The following is an 18,750-nucleotide window of genomic DNA, read 5'->3' as shown; positions in this document are numbered from 1 at the left end:
CATGAAATCACTTTTGCGCACAGATTATTTTTCTATCATGACTCCACATCCCTCAGCAAACGAATGTTTGGGCCAGATTCTTCCCTGCTCTGAATGGCACTGAATGGCGAGCGCTGTTTTAGGAGCCCTGCTATCAGGACCTGCCTCTGCAGGCGACAGAAAGGGACCGCCACCCTAGAGCGGTCGGCGGCTCTCGGCAATGGGAGCCCAGGACAGCTGAGCACCGAACCTAAGCTACGAGTCCCAAGTTAGCTGGAAATAATCCAGACCATTAAATATTTGAGTGGTTATTGACAGAGTGTTATAATTCACATATAACAATGTCGAGGAGGTGCCACATACAAGATACTGCGTGTCTGCCCACATCCATCTGTTTGCTTTTATTTTGCACTTTGACTGTAAGTTCTTTGAGGCAGGAGCTGCTTTTGTTTTTCCTTTGGAGTCAACACAGCATCTGCCACAACGAAGTTCTCATCTGCACATGGGTTTCTAACGTAAGATAATGTAATAATAAAAATACTACATAATTCTATGGAGTATAGGTATGAATCAGAGATCATTATGAACCGAAAGAGAGAGCTAATTATAAGAGACACCTGTAACTAGAAAAAAGGAGTGCAAAAGACTACAGGGTGCAGATACTGTAACTGACTTGGCATCTCACCTCAAGAAGACCAGAATGTCTGACAGTAAATCGTTTGAGAGAATAAGAAAAAGGTGTATGCATCATCCAAAGACTTCAAACTTTCTATTTGAGTCAATGGCACCAACAAGAAAACTTTTGCTCAAGAAAAAAAAATAATAAAAGGAGGAGAGGAGCAGAGGAGAGGAGGTAGAAATTACCAGAAATAGAACTGAGCTCCTCAATGTGCAATAGCTGTTGAGGTGACTATTTTAGCTGAAGTTCAGCCAGTGCTATTGAGGTTGGGCAATTCCCAACCTCACCACAATAGCAATAACCTACATTTGTTCAGAAATTAGCCCTCAATTATTTGCAGACCTCCCATCCCAATTCCAGATCAAGACACAGGAACAACCACCCAAAGAGACTGCCCCAGGGAAACCTTCCCAGGACTGAATGATGAGCCATCCCGAATTTTCCAGCTGTGAGGTCTGAGCGCTGCGTGTATCCCCATGCAACCCAGGCAGGATGCAAAACACCAAGCTCATTGCAGCATCTCCAGGCATGCTACAAGATCCTGCAAGTACCTAGCAAGACCATCCTCATCACTCCCAAGTTCTCATCAGCTGCACGACAACATTCTCCTTCATACGCGAGTTTGCACAGCCAGCTCACGAGCTCCACATTTGTAACTCATATTGAACCTATTAGTTTGCATTTAACCACCCATTTCTACACTTCCTGGGTGAATTCCAATCAAACAACGAAGGCTTTGGAACCACATCATGATAAAACACCCTCTTGCCTAAAATAAAGATAAAACTTGCTTACGTTTGATATTATCTCATCTGACTACAGAACACATTCAGAAGCAATTGGCAGGCTGTCCCCTCGGCGAGGAACGTGGACTGAATGGGAATACTGTTTGTCCTGCTGTTGGGGAACCAGCCACGGACAGCTGGAAGACACAGAAGTAGCAAAGTTGAAGGCCAGGATCACCATAGCCCCTTCTGAGCAGTCTTGGAAGGAGAGCGACTGCCAACACGAACAAAACGCCCCAGCTAACACCCACAGCATAATTAATCCATAAGAAACCACCAGATATCTTCTGCAAGGCCAGATTTTTAAAGGTATTTCAGTAGCTAACTCTCAGCTAAATCACTATGGATTAGACATCTAGCCACTCTAGCACCTCTCAGAATCTGGCCTCCTGTACCCAATGTTTCCCTGACCGACAAGATGGGATAAGTGTTGGGGAACACCAAGAGAGGATGTCCTACAACAGAAACTGGTGGGAAAAGTTAAACTATCCAAGAAGGTGGGTCTTCACCCTTTTCAACCAAGGAGCTAAAATGCAATCAAGTTTAAGTGAGTGGTTAAGCCGTGGGTGACTTGAGAGCAGGCTCATGCTACAGTGGGTGCTGGGAGAGGGCAGAAGGAGCATCACAGAACTGAAAACTCTCCCATTTTGTGCTGACAGTGACCAGCAGCCTTTGGAGAAGCCCGTCAAGCAGAGATCAGTTACGTATCACGGCCAAGCTCTCAGCGGAAGCCAGCATGGTGGGAGCGCTCTGCCCTGGCTGTGGCACAGGTCACACAATGGGGCTTTCCTCCCTGGGAGCCTCCTTGACATGACTGTAATCAACACTAAAAACAATAGCGCAGTTTATATCTGGGCTGGGAATGACCACAGTTAACAGTGACAGCCAGCAGAGTCTCCAGAGAGGGTTTGGTCGCTGCTGACCCCGTCTGAGGGACGAAGGATGATCAGGATAGAAAGGGCTGCAGCCTTTTGGCTGCGAAGAAAGGCAATTTCTATGGTTCAAGGGGGTGACCAACTCCAGCGGGCACCCTGCCCCTTCTCATCACCCATGTTAGGTCCCCCAGAAACGTCCCGCAGCTGCATTTCTTCTTCACCTGTTTGTGCGAGGCACTCAGCGTGGCCCTGCCGCTGGTGGGGCAGCATTGGAGGGGGCCAGAGAGCAACACAAGAGTGGCTGGCCTGGTTTGGGCTTGCTTTTTTTTTTCTTGATTCAGAAACATCATCTGCATCCAGCTGTTAAGTATTTTGGAATTCTGCTGGGTTTTGTTTTCCTCATGTGGTTCAATGCAGCTGATGCTCCAGCTGCACACCCCTTGGCAGCCAGCGAGGCTGTTCAAAGCAATTACACATGAAAGCCAGTGTCCTGGCCTGCACCTCCGCTCCTGGGAGCACCCTGGGGGTCCCCTTGGGCAGCCTCTGCATCACCCCAAGGGGAACGATGCTTAACTCCATCACGACCACACCAGATGAGAGTGTGGCGGTCAGAAAATGCACAAATAGGTTTCTACATCAAATGATGTGGCACAGAAAATACTTCCGTTGCAGCAAACAGCATCCTGACCCTGACTTCTGAATACATGGCAATACTTACAAGGTGAACTGCAGCATAATAGATACACTATAAACTTCCAAAACACTATGGCATTGATATCCACTTTCATGTTCTGATTTTTTGTAGAGTTTGTTTTTTGTAAATTCCATATTGTCATGAGTATGATCTGTTATCTATAAAGATACTACAATTCAGCAACGGGGCAGGTTATACATACTTCTTCCATTTGACAGCCGAATCCCAAGTCCCCAGTTTTTATGCACACAACTCTTATTCCATGCTCAGTTACTCAGTGACACAGACAAGATAATCCATTACTAAATAGTCAGGTAAATGCAAACCACCACTAAATTTAGCCTGATCACCTATTTGGTCTTTACATATCTCTCTCCTCCCGAGCAATGATGGAAGCAATGCTGGGTGATTACTCTATTTACCAAGTAAGCTATAAAAGAAAGCATAAGCAATGCAAAAGTATATTTGCTGCAGCAGAGGCATTCAGTGGTTCCCTGGCAGGGGTAGGACAGTTCCCAGAGGCAGTGGTGCAGTGGTGCAGTGATGCAGTGAAGGGCTGTGCTCCTGCGACCCAGTCTGTGCGTGCCTAAAGCTCTGGGTGGAAAAGGGTAGACAAAATCCTCCCTAGAGAATCCCTAACTTCTGCAAATGATGAGCACATTTTAGCCGAAGTTAAACAAAGAGAAGAAAATATATAGTGTGGGCTGCTTGTAAGGTCACTAAGCCAGTGGATAACTTTAATTTCCCTTTTACCTGGAAAGAAAAATAAACTAAAAAACACAAAATAACCCTACCACCTCTTTAAAGGGTTAGGAAAAAACTGTGTGAGAAGGGAGATAGTTGAAAACACCTCTCCGAACATGTGCTGTTTTCCATCCCCCACCAGCAAACATCAGTGTGTCTTGCCGTGGCTTGGCCTGGACGGGGGCGTTTCACAGCACGGGAGAGGAGGGGCGAGGAGCAAGAGGACGTGAAGTTTGCTGTGCTGTCCAGAAGATGAAAACACTAGTGCTGTTTATAGAGGGAAACCCAATTCGTCAGCCCAAATGAATTCCTGTGCTAATCCATGCAGGCTTCATGTTTTCCACCAGCCCCAGCCACTGTAAAGACTATCTTTAGGAGGCCCAGTGTGTTTGGAAAGGAGCAGCTGGAAAGAGGGGACTTTTATGCCAGCTTGGAAGGCTTTCTGGTATGGAAAAGGAGGAATGCTCTCTTGGGTCTCCCCACAAAATTAAAGCATCTTCATCCAGAGCAAAACGATGCCAAGCACAACAAACAAAAGCGGCTTTCCCCAACTCTCCTGGGCAGCTTCACTCCAGGGTTCACAATGGTTTCCATAGAACTTGTTTTGCTATCATAACAAATTCGATCTATCCAGGCGTGATGGCGCGCACTGTTTTCTAAAGACAAGAAAATTAATTTCCTCGCTTATTTGTCTGCCAAAGCATTTTTGTCCAGGTGCCACAGACAGGGACTCCCCAGATAACTAGTGCATCTGTCGGCTGAATGCTGCGTACATGTTGAACCGAAAAATCCTCAAGAAGTTTTGGTCCGTGTGGCACGATGCAAGTTACCTTTGCTGCAGAGGCTGGGGAGAGGCTGCCCTTGGCTAATCCCTCTCGTTCCTCAGGCTCTGATCCTGCTCAGCTGAGCTCGGCTCAGCTCAGTGTGCCTGTGTGCAGCAGCACCGGCTTCCTGTAATAAACCAGCCATCAATCATGTGCATCTCTCGCTGCGTACACGGGAGGAAATGAATGTCTTGTTATATTGACCACAATCTGCTGAAATGCTAGTAAATATTACAGTCTAACTGTAATTAAGGGCTAGATTTGCATGGCTGAGACATGCTCCCTGAGCATGTCCAGCTGCACTGGAATGTCACACACGGGAGAGGTTTCTTACAGCCTTTCTGCAGAGACTCTTGCACTCAGCAGCACTTTTTGAAAAGCAGAGATGTTTTTCTGCATGACAGAAAAATTTGGAGGAGCATTTAATGCTACATCTAAACCAAGACTGGTATCAGGACAGCCTGAATTTTTGGAAAGTCTTAATCTCGATCTAAAACGTGCACTAGTTTTAAAGATGGGAAGAGCTATAAAATGCGATCAAGTATAAAACAAAGGTCCACAGATATTAATTTCTAATGCAGACATAATAATAGTTTTGTGTGCTTTTTATTTTAGTGATAGCCTGTGAAATTTATACTGAAGAAAAAATTGTATTAAAATCAATGGCATTTTTTAAAAAGGAAAAAGATCTGAAAACATAGTAGAAGTTATTTGAAGACAAGAAGCTGCAGAATGACGTCAGGAGGAGGGCACTCATGTAAGCCAGCCTACCTAGCTGAAAATCCCAGCCTAGGGTTTGCCTGCTGGAAATCAGTAGTTTGGGATGCTTTCCAAGGAAGAAAACAGCACCTCACTCAAAGCAAATTAATAGGTGTGAAGAAGAAACCAGATAAGAGAAAATTAAATGTAATTTTAAGGAAAAAAGACTCACAAAGCACAAAGTAATTAAATAATACAGCTGCTAAAAGTCCTCCTCTGATTTGCCTCATTTCTGGTTTAAACCAAGACAGTTTGGTCACTGGACCTGCCCGATGCCTAGAACGGCCAGTGTTTGAAGACTATTTCCAGCCTTTGCAAACATCAATTTGTACAAAATTATAGTTAATCCACATCCAATTACTTGAACTGGGGGACTTCCCCGAGTCCTAAGGACAGCTTCCTAGGTGGTGACAATTTACCTATGGAAATGCTGGGCCTCATTTTTAAGTGGTTTTGTCAGCCCCGTGAAAGGTAATGGAAGCACAGGAACGGCAGTGCCCCAGGTGTCCCCTGGCACTGCCGTGGGTGAGATCTGAGGGTATGTGCCTTTCAAAGCCTGGACCTTCACAGGACACTTTCAGAGAACAGTCCTGCTGCCTCCTGCTGAGAATCAAAAATGCCAAAGTGGCTGCTGAAGACCCAGCATGAGCACTGGGAGGTATTTGCCCATAAAGCGAATGTGATGTCTGCTACATCATCCAGCTGCCTCTGGCCTTGTGGTGTGGAGTCTCCCGGAACTGAGCTCTTACAAAATAACCAACGCTGTGTTGCTCATAATGACAGATCTTTAACCCAGGGAGATTTAACTGTCACAATACTTTCACCATTGACTCCCATACTTCTGAAGTGGCTCCCCCTTCATTTAGTCATTCTCACACTTTCCAAAGAACTTAGAAACCACCTAAATAAACCAGCACCGATTGAGACATTGCAAATGTCATAAGAGTCATTCATGTGTCTCACTATTTGTCCTACATTTGACTCGATTCATTCACGGATGATGAAGTCATTCTTCATTAAGAAACCAAACCAAACCACACCACAATTTGGGAATCTTTGACTAGACTCCCCTGGCAGAGATGATCAGAGGCAATGATTACAAAACTCACACTCCTCTAATTTACTGCTGCTGTCGCCCTGGCCCAGATTCTTCTTTGCATGTTAAAATCAGAGATTCAGAGTCCTTGCACAAAGGTAGAACCAGTCAAGACACAAGCACCGAGAAAGGACTAAACTGCGCTATCGCTGCTGTGGTGCCATCTGGCTATTTCTGCAGAACCTCAAGGTTTTTTGGCCATACAGTGCACGCTGCTCTGGTGCACAAACAGGTCTGGCACGCGACCATGGCACTGCCGGTCCAAGCGTGCCCAAACGCACACAGCTGGGACAGTCTGCTTCAACCTTTACTTCCACACCTGACAATTATCCACGTGCAAAAACTCTCCCTCAGATGCAAACTGCTCGCTTCAGTGCCCACAGGCAGAAGTCACTAAGGCTTTTCTCACTAAATCCAGTTCAACTACCATTTCGCTCCAAAGAAAGTGTGTTTGTTCAGCGGAGGGCAGTGCGTAGCCTATGTTTTGGAGTGCAAAGTTTCCAAATTAAAAACCCACAAAAGGACATGGCTTGATTAAAACGGGAACTGTGCGGCATAGGTAGGAGAACCTGTGGGAAGATGGAGAATATCAGAACGGTTTCTCACCAAGTCAATGAGTGTTGCTCTGCTGAGTCACCTGGGCATCACTGTTGAAGCCCTTTGATCCTCCCTGGGTTTACTCTAGTTAACAGTACCTGAAGATTTAACTCTTTTATAGCTAACACTGCTTAAATCCAACTCAAGACTAAGTCATTTTTATCAGACCATTAGTCACGTGAATATAGAGATCAGAGTTTTAATTGCCAAGCAGAGTGCAGTATTTCTTATAGACACACACCTAAACTGGAGAATATGAATGTCTGCAAAGTTGGGAGTACTTGGGTTTAGGGTTTTTGTGCAGACCCCTTTTAGAGAGAGGATCCATCTGTGAAATTCGCAGCTGGATGTATGCCCAGATTTTTGTGCTTGCAAAATTGAAGCATGAAGACTTGGAGTGATGATTCAGATGCAACTGCATTGTTTATGCATTTTAGTTGGCTTTTACCTTCCTCTGTTTTTTTCTTGGTAAATTTAGAGAATGTTATGTTACAAAATGAGAAAGAGTGTGAAAGCCAGCAGCTGGTTGAAAATTCAAATTAGGAGCTAATATGCTCGGGGGGTTTCGTGGTCTTCAGGTATTTGCTCTTCTTCCCCTATCTCTGACTTTCCTGCTGGCATGACTGCAGATGTGTTGCTTGTTTTTCAAATCAGAGAAGCAGGACTGACCTATTAGGTCATATAGTACCTCTCATAGCCAATGCATGATTGTCTTCTCGTACATTTGTCCAGTCTGCTTTTAAAATTCCTCTAAAAACACACTGCATCCAAATTAGAGCACAGAAGTCTCTTGGAACTGGTGAGTAAGCAGCACTAGGAAATGACCAGGGAGTGTAAACCATAGCAGCTTCTGCTGAGCAGATAATTAGCTCTCACTGCTTACAGCTCTCATAAAAAAACTAACTTTGATGGGAAATGCAGATGATTCATCCTCAAATTTTTACCTAAAAATGGCTAGGGATTTATAAGTAACAATAACTGTCTTTTCATAAGAAACAAAGTATGAAAAGCAGGTGGAAGAAAAATGGGTTTCAAATTAATCACCTATAGGTCTTCATTCTTGAAAGAGAAAAGACCTATATAGACAAAAAGTCCCCCCCATCAACTATCCATGCTGCCTGGCAGGACGTGACCTGAACTGAAAAAGTTCTTGCGTGAATAATGCTAAGAATTTAGACATTTTTCTACAGTAGAAGACTTTATAACTGGCTTTCAGTTTGCACTGTAAACAGACTGTATATCTTTAAGATGGTTATTCTTGCCAGGCATTTTATTTCACAATAGTTAAAGAAATGTGCAGATGTTGTCCAAACTTTTCAAAGCAGCAGGGCTCTTGCAGCTGCTTGCAAGACTTCAGAAGTGCAGTTCAAAAATGGCTCAGGCTGCCTTTTTGGGAGGAGCTGAATCCGTCCCCGCGTTATATTGCACTTTAAGGGGAGAAAAGATCCCTACCCTTCTCCCACCTTTGCACATTCTTAACATTAATACAATTCGTAAGGAGCAAAACTGCAAGGAGCAGCAATGCCAAACCCAAGCATTCAGGGTTCATGAGTCAGACCTCTAATAATCATGAGATTTGTTTTAACATCATGGAATCAAACCCCTGCCCCTAAAGTTCTGTCATTTTTTTTGTCTGCTTGGATTTTGAAAGACCAAAACACTGAGGATCATATCTTCAATGTTTTGGTTTTTCTTGGATTGGACTTGAAAAGATCACTAAGAAGAAAACACCACTCGTATTTTGCTGCAGTCACCTGCACAGGGACTTTTAAATCACTATAAATATTTCAAGACTCAAAATGAAATTGCAAAGAATTAGCCAAAGCTTCGAGCTTCCATGTAGATGTAAGCCAGTTCACTGGTTATACTTATTCAATTACATTGTGCTAATTTTAGAGATGAAATAACAGGATAGCAAATACATGCCTAGCTACAGGTTCCTTATATAGCTGTAAGGGAGGGTACAACTCTGCTCAGTAAAGCATCTAATAAATGAATCCAGCGCATTGCATCATCTTTGCTGGAAGTTATTAACACTAGGATTCACTCTGAGGTGGTCAACATACAAAGCAAGCAGGCTGAGCTCATGCAATTATTGCCCACGTAAAAACCTCTTCTATTGCCTAGGCTGTAGCTACCTCTACAAGTTGAGCCAGCTCGACAGCACTGGCATTGCTGGCGGAAACCCTCCTTCCACTGCACACATCGGCATCCCCGTACAAAAGCCTTTCAGTGAAGCAGCTGGTGGTGGTTCCCTGACTTGGCATAAGATGTGCTGATTCCAGTGTTTTTACACCAGCAGAGCTGTGTCTATATGAGGCCTTTTACCATAATAGCTGTGTTAGCAAAATAAAAAATAAATAAAAAAGAAATAATAAAAAAACCACCCCCAACCACCTTAACCAGCACAGTTACGTGGTGAGCTGCCCAAGTGTAAAGCAAGCCCTGTTAAAGGTTTCCCAGAGGGTGCTTCTCTGGCTCAATGCAAAACGGTGAATTTAGCTCTAGAAGGAGTTAACTCCCTTTCCGGCTTTGCACAGTTTTGTTATAAGACATTTCCTATCCACACATTTCTTGCTTCTCATCTCCAAATCCCCCATTTTTTAAAACTGTTGTCAAAACAGTTATGATTTTGACTGAACTGAAAGAATTTCTGCGTTAAACACCCGGTGTCACCCCTGGCTGGCAGGAAGACCGCTGATTCATTTTCCTTACATCCTGTACTTGCTCACACGACAGTTTTGCTCTGTCTCCAGACTCTGCCCTAAGAAACCAGGGTGTTTCTAATAGACACATCGGTTCTTGCTGACAGGGAGCGTATTACTTGCCAGCAATCAATCGTTCACTTCTAGAAAGCAGGTAATATTCTTTCGTACATACAGTGCGAAAGGAATGAGTCTGGTGGAAAGACAGAAAAAGGAGACAGTAGCTCTGCCAATTCCTCCCTTTAGTGCAGCTTTACCAGGGACTTCTTGCATCAGCTGGGACCAGTCACTTAAAAGCTCCGAGTCCCACTTAACCCATCTGTAAGAGCTGGAGAAAAGCTTGTCTCCTTTCTGCAGTGGAATTACTCTAATTCGTTACCATTTCTCTGCACTGGATGAATAGTGTCACCAGACTGAAAAATGTTATTCTTGTTATCCCTTTAAACTGAAAGTGGATTGAAGGAATAAAAGTAAATGCATGGTCTATTTTGGCAGATGTCTTCCAACAGATGGGTGTCTATGGTCTTCTTTATAAGAGCTGTCTGCTGTCTGTGATTCAGACCGTCTAAGGAATGTCATGAGCGTGGAGTAAATGGACAGCAAGTCTGGGAAAGGACTTTATTGTGGTTTAGAAGCTTTCAATTCCCAACTGCATGAACAAGTTCTTTTTTTTAAGTAACTCTTTGCCAGTATTTCAAAACTATAATTGAAAATCGCTTGATGCCTTCCAAAAACTGAGTGCTTTCTGCTGATAACAGTCCACTAGTCTAGCCTTCAAACGGTGGCATGCCTTCCACCGGCAAATCGCTGGCATTGCGGTTTATTGCCTTGGTGCATCAGATGGTGGCGGGACCCTGCCCACCGAGGCACGGAGAGAGCGCCCACATACCCATCCTGCAGTGTCGGCTCTTGGCAGCCGTGCCCGTGGTCTCCTAATGGACTCTGCATGTTCTTTTGAACAGGAAACGCTTTGTAACACAACTTGCCTGTGGGCACTTACTGCACCAATTAAAGATTCCTGAGCTGGAGAACAAAGAGGTGCCAGTGGAACTATGGTTTTAATCACTTGATTCATTTTCTTCCTTCCTCTGCTGCTGATTTTAGATGTATGGGTTTTTCTTTTTCTCGCTTTGTTTTGTTTTGCGTGTTTTTAGGCAGCAGGACAGCTGCTGAGACAGACTGCTGGGGAAAGAGCTGTCCTGAAAAGGGACTGCATTTGTCTCCATTTTCAAATAGCTAATTGTTTCTAGAGGTGAAGAAGAACACAAGATGCCAGCCTGCCATAACAATACCAATACTTAGTTCTTATTCGGGTATGCAGCTTTTTTTTCCTGAGAATCCATGTGAGTTTTAGTAACATGAATGATTTAAATTCCTAACTGTTCTTTTTAATAATGGTAAACTGAGGTACAGGGAAGTTAAATACTTTGCTGAAAGGCCAAACTCAGACACAACCCAAAGACCTTCCTGCCAACGGAATACAGACTTTTGGGAGCAGAACCACCTTTTTGTTCTCTTTTCGTATTGCCTCTAGAAAAGCAACACTCTGGCATTTGACGGGGCACTTAGATGCTAATGTGACACAAAACCACAATAGCAGTGATCCAAAAATAAAGCATGTAGTGTACCCACAGAATGCTGTAAGGTTCCAACAGAGAACCAAAAACCTGGAATACAGTGAGTCAGAGCTTCAAGAATGAGGCTGATGAATACATAGATTTGCTAGAGCGTCTGAGCAGAATGTTTTAGAGAACGTACATGCTTCACCCTTAGTCAAACTCTGCCTGAACAAAAATGACCACACCTTCCACGAAAAGGAGTTCTAATTAAAAACAGCGCGTGGCTTTTTTTGATGCAAATTGTTGCTTTAACTGAACCACAGCCCATTTGCAACATTCAAACTCACTCCTATCTAAAATTCCAGGAAACAGGAACATTTCCCCTCCTGTCCCGTACTGCTATTTTACTCCGTGCGTGGACACATGAAGAAAACAACTACAAACCAAACTAAAACTTACTCCTAAAGCTACCATCCTCTGTGACTTCTGCAGATGAAGTCAATACGGTGTTAAGAAAGAAAAGCAGCTTCTCTACAGCCAGGGAGATAGCTGGACCCCTGCTACCGCGGCTCCGCTGCTCTGATGCACCGAGGGCTTAAAACAGCTTCACCGTGCGCTGAGGTTCCCCCGGCACAGGGAAATCCCCAGCTGGCAGCAAGCTGACAGATCTGGCTTCGTGCCACCCTCTCCTCATCTGCCGTGCAGGGGCTGGGGAGGGCGGGCAGGATGCTCACAACGTGCTGGCACCCAAGCCAAAGCCCTAAGGACCATGCTGGCTGTGAGGGGGGGTCCCCGTGTCCTGCGTCCCCTCCTGGCTGCAGCGACCCTCTCCTTCCATTGGGCTCCCCAAGGACCAGGCAGGACAGGCGCGGATGCAGAGCGGGATGCGCGCTGTGGGGACAGCAGCAAGAGACCAAAGCCGGCAGGAAAGAGCTCGGTCCCTGGCTGCCGCTTGCTCAGGGCTGACACAACAGTTCTGCTTCTCAGGTCCCCAGGAGACCCGGGGTTTCCTGGAGATACACCCTGTTCAGGCTTGTGCTTAACAGCTGCTGGCCTAAAGAGAAAAAGCTGCTCAGAAAAGGAAGATTCTTCCTGAACATGGAAGAAAGAAGGGATTTTAATTTCATTTGGGCTGGATTTTCTTGCTATTGAATGAAGATCCTGAAGGATCTCCTGACCATAGTTTATCTTCACTCCCAAAGTATTTCCAATAGCAATGAATCTTTGAGGTAGACATGTGTAACAAAGGTTTCTCTGCCAATTTTTCATGAACAGTCCCTTCCTCCGGAGATTCATCTTTACACTATTTTATACCAAAAAGTTACAGATAAATATATATATTTTTACAGAGAAATATGGAGGAGTATGTATATGAAGGTATACATACATGTGGTGATGTCTAATCTTCATCAGCCTCCCTAATGGCTGAATTTCCAAATCCAATCTCTAGGACTTTATAGCTAGAGCTTTCCTTCCAGAAACCATGTGTGTTGTTATTCTATCTGGGAGGGGAAAGTTGGGAAGGTGTAAGGGGGCTGCAGCGGCTGGGTTGGGCACCTCTTGCTCTGAGGTAGCACTGTCAAGATGAGAATGGGGGCAAATGTCTCCTTCCAAGAAAAGACATGGCAGGTCCCCAGTTTTATGTGCTGTGAAGGCTCTGAGCAAAGAAGAAACCATGGTCTCCAGAAGAAGGACAAATAATTCTTTTGCACAGCAAGGAAGATAAGAAAATAATGAAGGGTCCTGTCAGCAGTGGCAGCAGGAAGCTGGAAGAGGCAAAGTGAAACTGCAACTGTGTTAGTTATGAGATGCTCTCTGGTCACTTGTAGGACAGCTCAAAGGTTGGGACATCATACGCACCCTGAGAGGCAACAGCTTCAGGAATGAGGAACCAACGGAATGGGGCTTGTCCCAGGTCACTCAAGAAGTTCGTGGCAAAGCTCAGAATAGAAGCAAAGTCCAGAAAACCAAGGCTGCGCATTAACCACGAAGGCAGAGGGCAAGAGTTGACAAGAGGAGATCGCAACTGTAGAAATGGATGAAAGCTGGACTGTCAGCAGAAATATGAAGAAAGAAGAACAAAGAAGAGGGAGGAGGAAGATGGGGGAAGGGGAGAAGACAGAAGGGAAGTGAGAGGCACTGAAACAGTGGTTGCCTAAGAGCCTGTGCATCAGCAGCAGTGCTGGGCACCCATGGCAAGCCCTGCTGGACAACCGTCATCTATCCATGAATAATCACAGCAAGACCTAATGGCTCACTGTATCTTGGAATAGCTTTCTGGATAAAAGGGATTTGAGGGTAAAGCCTCTATAATCCTTTGGGTTTGTTTTCTTTTAATACTATAAAGCACAAAAATAAACTTTCTAGTTAGGGAAAACATGGCTTTTGTTATGTTCTGAGTCACTTTTCCCCAGCAGCAAACAAAGTGGCTTTTCAATTCAAGTCCTGAACATTTCAGAATGAAATGTTTTGCAAAGTCCTAAAGTAAATCACAATTCTCCAAGTCATGCTTTTAAGTAATATAAACTCACTGAGGTCAGTAAGGAGACTTCATGTGACCAATCTTGCCTGGCCTGACTTGGGTGGCATAATTGATAAATTAATCTCTAGTTGAAATCAATTCAGAATGATCCAGTCAGCCAAGCAGAACCCTGGAATTTCAGAATTAACTTGATGCTGTTCTGCCTAATGGCTCCTCTTAGCACATCTCTTGTGAGCTATGCTATAGTTAGATGTTACTGGCCTGATTCAAAACCCAGTGAAATTAATTTTGCTGTCCATTTGGGGAGTCCTTTTAAGTGGACTTTGGCTCAACTCTGAAGTTTGCTAGCTTGAACATCAATATTCTTTCTTTTTTATTACTTCTACAAGGTTTGTACCAAGTATTTTTAGAAACATGGAATAATCTCTCAGCTTCTCATATTAAAACTACCTTACACCACAGCATTCGATTTTACTATCAGAAAGATTACCTTGCTTTGTTATCATGTCCCATTCCCTGAATTTTACTTAGCCATTTTCTTGCAGGTCCAGCAAATCTCCTGAATCAAGTTCACTGTCAAAATCCAATACAACATTCTTCTTAAAACAGCAGGGCCAGTAAAAACTTCCCAGAGTTTACTGTGATGGCACCGATGCTACATCAACCAAACTTCAAACACAGACTAGTGGAGAAAACCATCCAAATTCTGCCCACAAACGCAGCAATGAAGACTGTATATGATACAGCAACAGACCACTCAGTACTTAAGTCCAAGAAAATAAAACTTTCGCAGGCACTATTTCACAACTCTAGGTGAGTAACTGCAGGACACATCCCAGACTACCAGGTGCTCATGAAGCACATAACAGTGCACATTCACAGGATCAAACCATGCATGCAATTGCCTAGAGGGAGACCACAGCAGCAGTGAATGTATGTGAGCATCAGGCCTCTACTTCATGCACAAGAACATTCTATATTTGCAGTAATATACCCAGCAACCTCACTCTGCTCCCACTGAAATCAATGTCGGTTTAGCTACTGGCCTTCACGATTGCAGCGTCCAGCTGCACTATTAACTTTGCATTGATTTCCTCTTGCAAGGAACATACTTCAATAAAAGAACCAATCAACCAGATTGCCAATAGCTGCCTACCTAACAATAAGCAGGATATGTTCAAAGAAAGCTTTACTCTAACTTACATTCATTCCTAAAGGCTAAATCTGTTGGGCTCACAACAAAGAAACATCATTGTTTTGCTTATCAATGTCCTACTGTTCATCTAGAACATCTGCAATAGTTTTGCCAGCAGCGCTACCCCATTCATTACAGGCCTTGATAGACTGTTCAATGGGCTTTTTTTTGGTACAAAATGTACAAAAGCATTTTACAAAGTGGATGTTGCCCTGATATGAATAATTAAAAAAAAAAAAAAATTAAAAAGTGCATTTTGTTTCAGATTCTCCGTTTTCCAAACTAACCTTTGGCAAATTGAAACAAAATGGCAACAGCTTAGAACCTGACAGCTCACTCCATGGCACCAAGCAAGACAGAGGGTCTCTACAGAACACTACTTTTTTTTGTTCGGTTGCCAAAGTGCATTGCCATCTACCAAAAATGCAGTTGATGAAAGACCAAAACGCAGCATAAGCAAACAGCAAATACCCACACAATGGAGGCCACATTGATTTTATGCCAAGGAACAGGTGGGATTTATAAGTTCTAAAGCTCTTCCTCCCCTCCAACAAACTGACCCATAGAAGAGAAGAGCGGTGCTTACCATCATCCAGATACGCTTGGTCCAGGTTCTGTTCCTGTTTAATAGTGACTCCAGCTGGTAACACTTCTTTCTGGTCGCTAACTGGTGGTCCGTTTTTTGCTGCTCGCTGGCCTGAGGCTGTCTGCTGCTGGATCACGGTAGGATATGAACTCGGACTTAACCTTTGTGCTTGACTGACCTGGGGCTGGCTGGATCTTGCAACATTGGATGTAAAATTTTCACAGCACATGATGTGCTGAAATTCTTGGTGGCTTCCACACCTCAGCTGCTGGTTGGTTGGAGAATAGTGAATCACTGGAGAAGACTGCTGGTTGCCTGGAGAATGGTGGAGCACTGCTGAAGTTTGGCCTGGAGAACCAGTGTGCACCAGCACTGACCTATGGGCATCTGAAATAGCAACTGGTGTAGCCATCAGATTGGATTGCTGGTAGCCCAGTTGGCTCGGGCTAAGGCTCTTGCTTCTTTGGTATATTACAGCAGCCGGATTCTGCTGATGGTATCGAGAATCGGGAGAAGAAAGGCCTGAGCGCAACTGCTGGCAAGGAGCCATAGTGGCCACGAGACAGGAAGGGGATTCGGTGACCATTGTGTGCTGTGAATAGTAAGGCTGTGTTACTGTTCCCAGACCACTGTGTACTGCATTGCAGATTAAGGCTGGATCATAGTCATCAATGGGCTCTGTTTTGATTGATGGTACTAGAATAAAGCATGCAAAGGACATTATTTGCAACAAGCCGATAAGAAACAGAGAGGTTTTCCTTGATGCAATAAGAGATTTAAGCCATTTACAAGACGGGCATGTGCAAGCTCATATCTCACAGGCACTGAGTTAAATAAATCACGTATATGCAACCACGGCCAAGTCTCCCTTGAAAGCACTCTGTACTAGGGTGTTCTTGAAAATCTTTAATGATCTATCTAACCACAAATTTCTAAAAATCAAAATATTCAACACTTTAGCTTCTATTTTAATTTATTTAAGTTAGTTCCTATTTTAATACATTTAAGGGCCATTCTGGAACATAAGGAAAACAAGAAGCCACAGATGGGTGTTTCGTGTATTACTCCCATCTCAAAGGAAGACTGAATAAATAGAAAACCTATGACATATACAACTCCTCATTTTTCTGTCAAACATTTAACTAGTGACCAAAGACACAGCTGAACTATTTTTGAGTTTTCTTTTTAATCCATTTGCTGTGTATAACTTCCTCAGTACTGAGAGCTGAAGATCCTTCCGACACCACCATTTAAAAGAGCATGATTTAGTAAGACTTGTGTGAATCTTGGTGTGGAGAAATGACGGCCCTCTATACAGACAAATTTTCACATTTCTAATGCTTTTTTTGTCAAATCTTCCCCAAAACTCAGTGCAGAAATAGAATACAATGGAAACCATATAATGTTCATGTAAAAGGATTATTTTTTGGCAGTGTAAGAATTCCTTCTCTGAAGTGGTCTATTTTAGGTATTGTACTGAGATAATGTAGCACTTCTCAATACTATTCCACAGCAGAACAATTTAGTAACTACACAAAACCTTCACATTGGTGATACCCTATGCAGTTCATAAATTCAGGGAGAGGACCAGAGATCTTTAGGCTGGAGGAGACCAAAATAAGAATCAGAATGAATGTTTGCCTGTCCTTAGAAAACAGTCAAATTAAGACATCATTTTGAAGCTTGCATAAAATCTGGTAGTTATTTTATGCTTTCTGGTTTCCACAAACACAATACTCAGACTTTCTCACAATATTTTTCTCCCAGCCAAAGCTGAGAAATTCTGGGAATCTCATTAGTAATCCTATTGCATTTATTGTGACATGGCTCACCAGTTCCCAAGAGGAAGAACATCAGAAAAGCATTCATTTTTCTCTCAACCAGCCTCATTCTGAAGAATATATATTGCTTGTCTTCCTCCATACCAAGCCCCTGTTGCTTTCCCAGATCTGGTGTTATCTTATTGTCATACACGTCAGCTGGGGAAGGCAATACTCATGTTTTTCACAGGGTCACATCATGTCACAGACTGAGTCTGGTCCCACTGAGGCTGTTGGCAAACTTCCATCAAGTGAAAGGGCCACCATCAGCCCATTGCCAAGATAACTGTCCCCTTAAATTCATGGAAATTCCTGATCATGAATCACACGCATCCTTTAAAACAAACAGTTGTTGAGTGCTTAGCTGCACTCGGCTGAATTAAATTAGTAAAACTTAAATCCTCAAATAATGGCAAGAAAACAACACAGCAGAAAATAAAATCTTGCTCATGACAACTAGGCAACGACTTGCTCTGTCCTTGAGAATTACCTGGGTGGTAGGTAAAATGCTGGGGTTGGCTTCTTTTTCTTTTCCCATTGATGACATAGAAATTCACCTTCACAGCTGTGCGAATGTGCTTGTTACGGTACTCTGGTATTTCTACAAAAAGCATGCTCTGAAACAACAAAAGGTGACAATATAGAATTAGTAACTGAGGCTGCCCAGAGATTTTTCCATGCATCTCCTCTGTGATGCATCCAGGCATAAAGGAAGAGAAATCTTCCTATCCATCCTATAAAAAAGGGTACAAGGAGAAGAAAGGAAAAAAAGGGCAGATAGTGAAATACTAGAAGAGTTTTGGTACTAGGAAGCTGGTTTCTATGTACTATATCCTCTCTTATACTTGATGTTATCCTGAACTTGGAAAGAGAAGTCTGAGCTACAAATAAACACACAGAACGGTGATAAATGCAGCAGCACTGCACATAGTGCTTGATAAACAAGTAGGTACTGCAGAATTCCCTCTTTTTGTTAGAATAAACTTGCTTATTCTATAGGCTTTTTACTCATACACAGCCAGATCTTGCTCCCACTGAAATTAAGGGTGAGTGTCCCGTTCTCTTCTGCAAGGGCAGGCATGGCCCATGGCAATGTAAGTGCTCGCTCTTAAATGCAGTGAACAACTACAGTGTGGTCCCATTAGGCAAAGTGAACAAAGAGGCTTATTCCCTTGAAAGATCAATGTTCATTTTAAATACTATAGTGCAAATCCTGTCCTGCAAAGTACAGAGTACCCAAGACTTCCATGCAGGAGAAAGGAAGCCAGGACAGCCAGCATCCTGCACAGGACTGGGCTAATACAATAGAGTCTTCTGCAAGAACACAAAATCCAGCAGTTATTCAATTTACTGTGGGTTACTGCTAAATGA

At 43.6% G+C, this 18,750-nt stretch overlaps 1 protein-coding gene across 1 annotated transcript in view; it reads right to left on the bottom strand.

Moving 5' to 3' along the window:
• Positions 1-18,750, bottom strand: part of NFATC2 (nuclear factor of activated T cells 2) — a gene marked incomplete at its 5' end in the record, with an annotated part of 81,706 nt that overhangs the window by 11,551 nt on the left and 51,405 nt on the right. Inside the window, 2 exons of the mRNA XM_082065787.1 lie at positions 15,560-16,255; positions 17,870-17,996. Of these exons, the coding sequence (XP_081921913.1) occupies positions 15,560-16,255; positions 17,870-17,996 (823 nt within the window). The remainder of the gene's footprint in view (positions 1-15,559; positions 16,256-17,869; positions 17,997-18,750) is intronic.

This window comes from Streptopelia decaocto, assembly GCF_964273445.1.
Source record: "Streptopelia decaocto genome assembly, chromosome: 14".
Lineage (NCBI taxonomy): Eukaryota > Metazoa > Chordata > Aves > Columbiformes > Columbidae > Streptopelia > Streptopelia decaocto.
The sequence above is the reverse complement of the archived record's forward strand: the minus strand, read 5'-3'. Positions and strand labels throughout refer to the sequence as shown.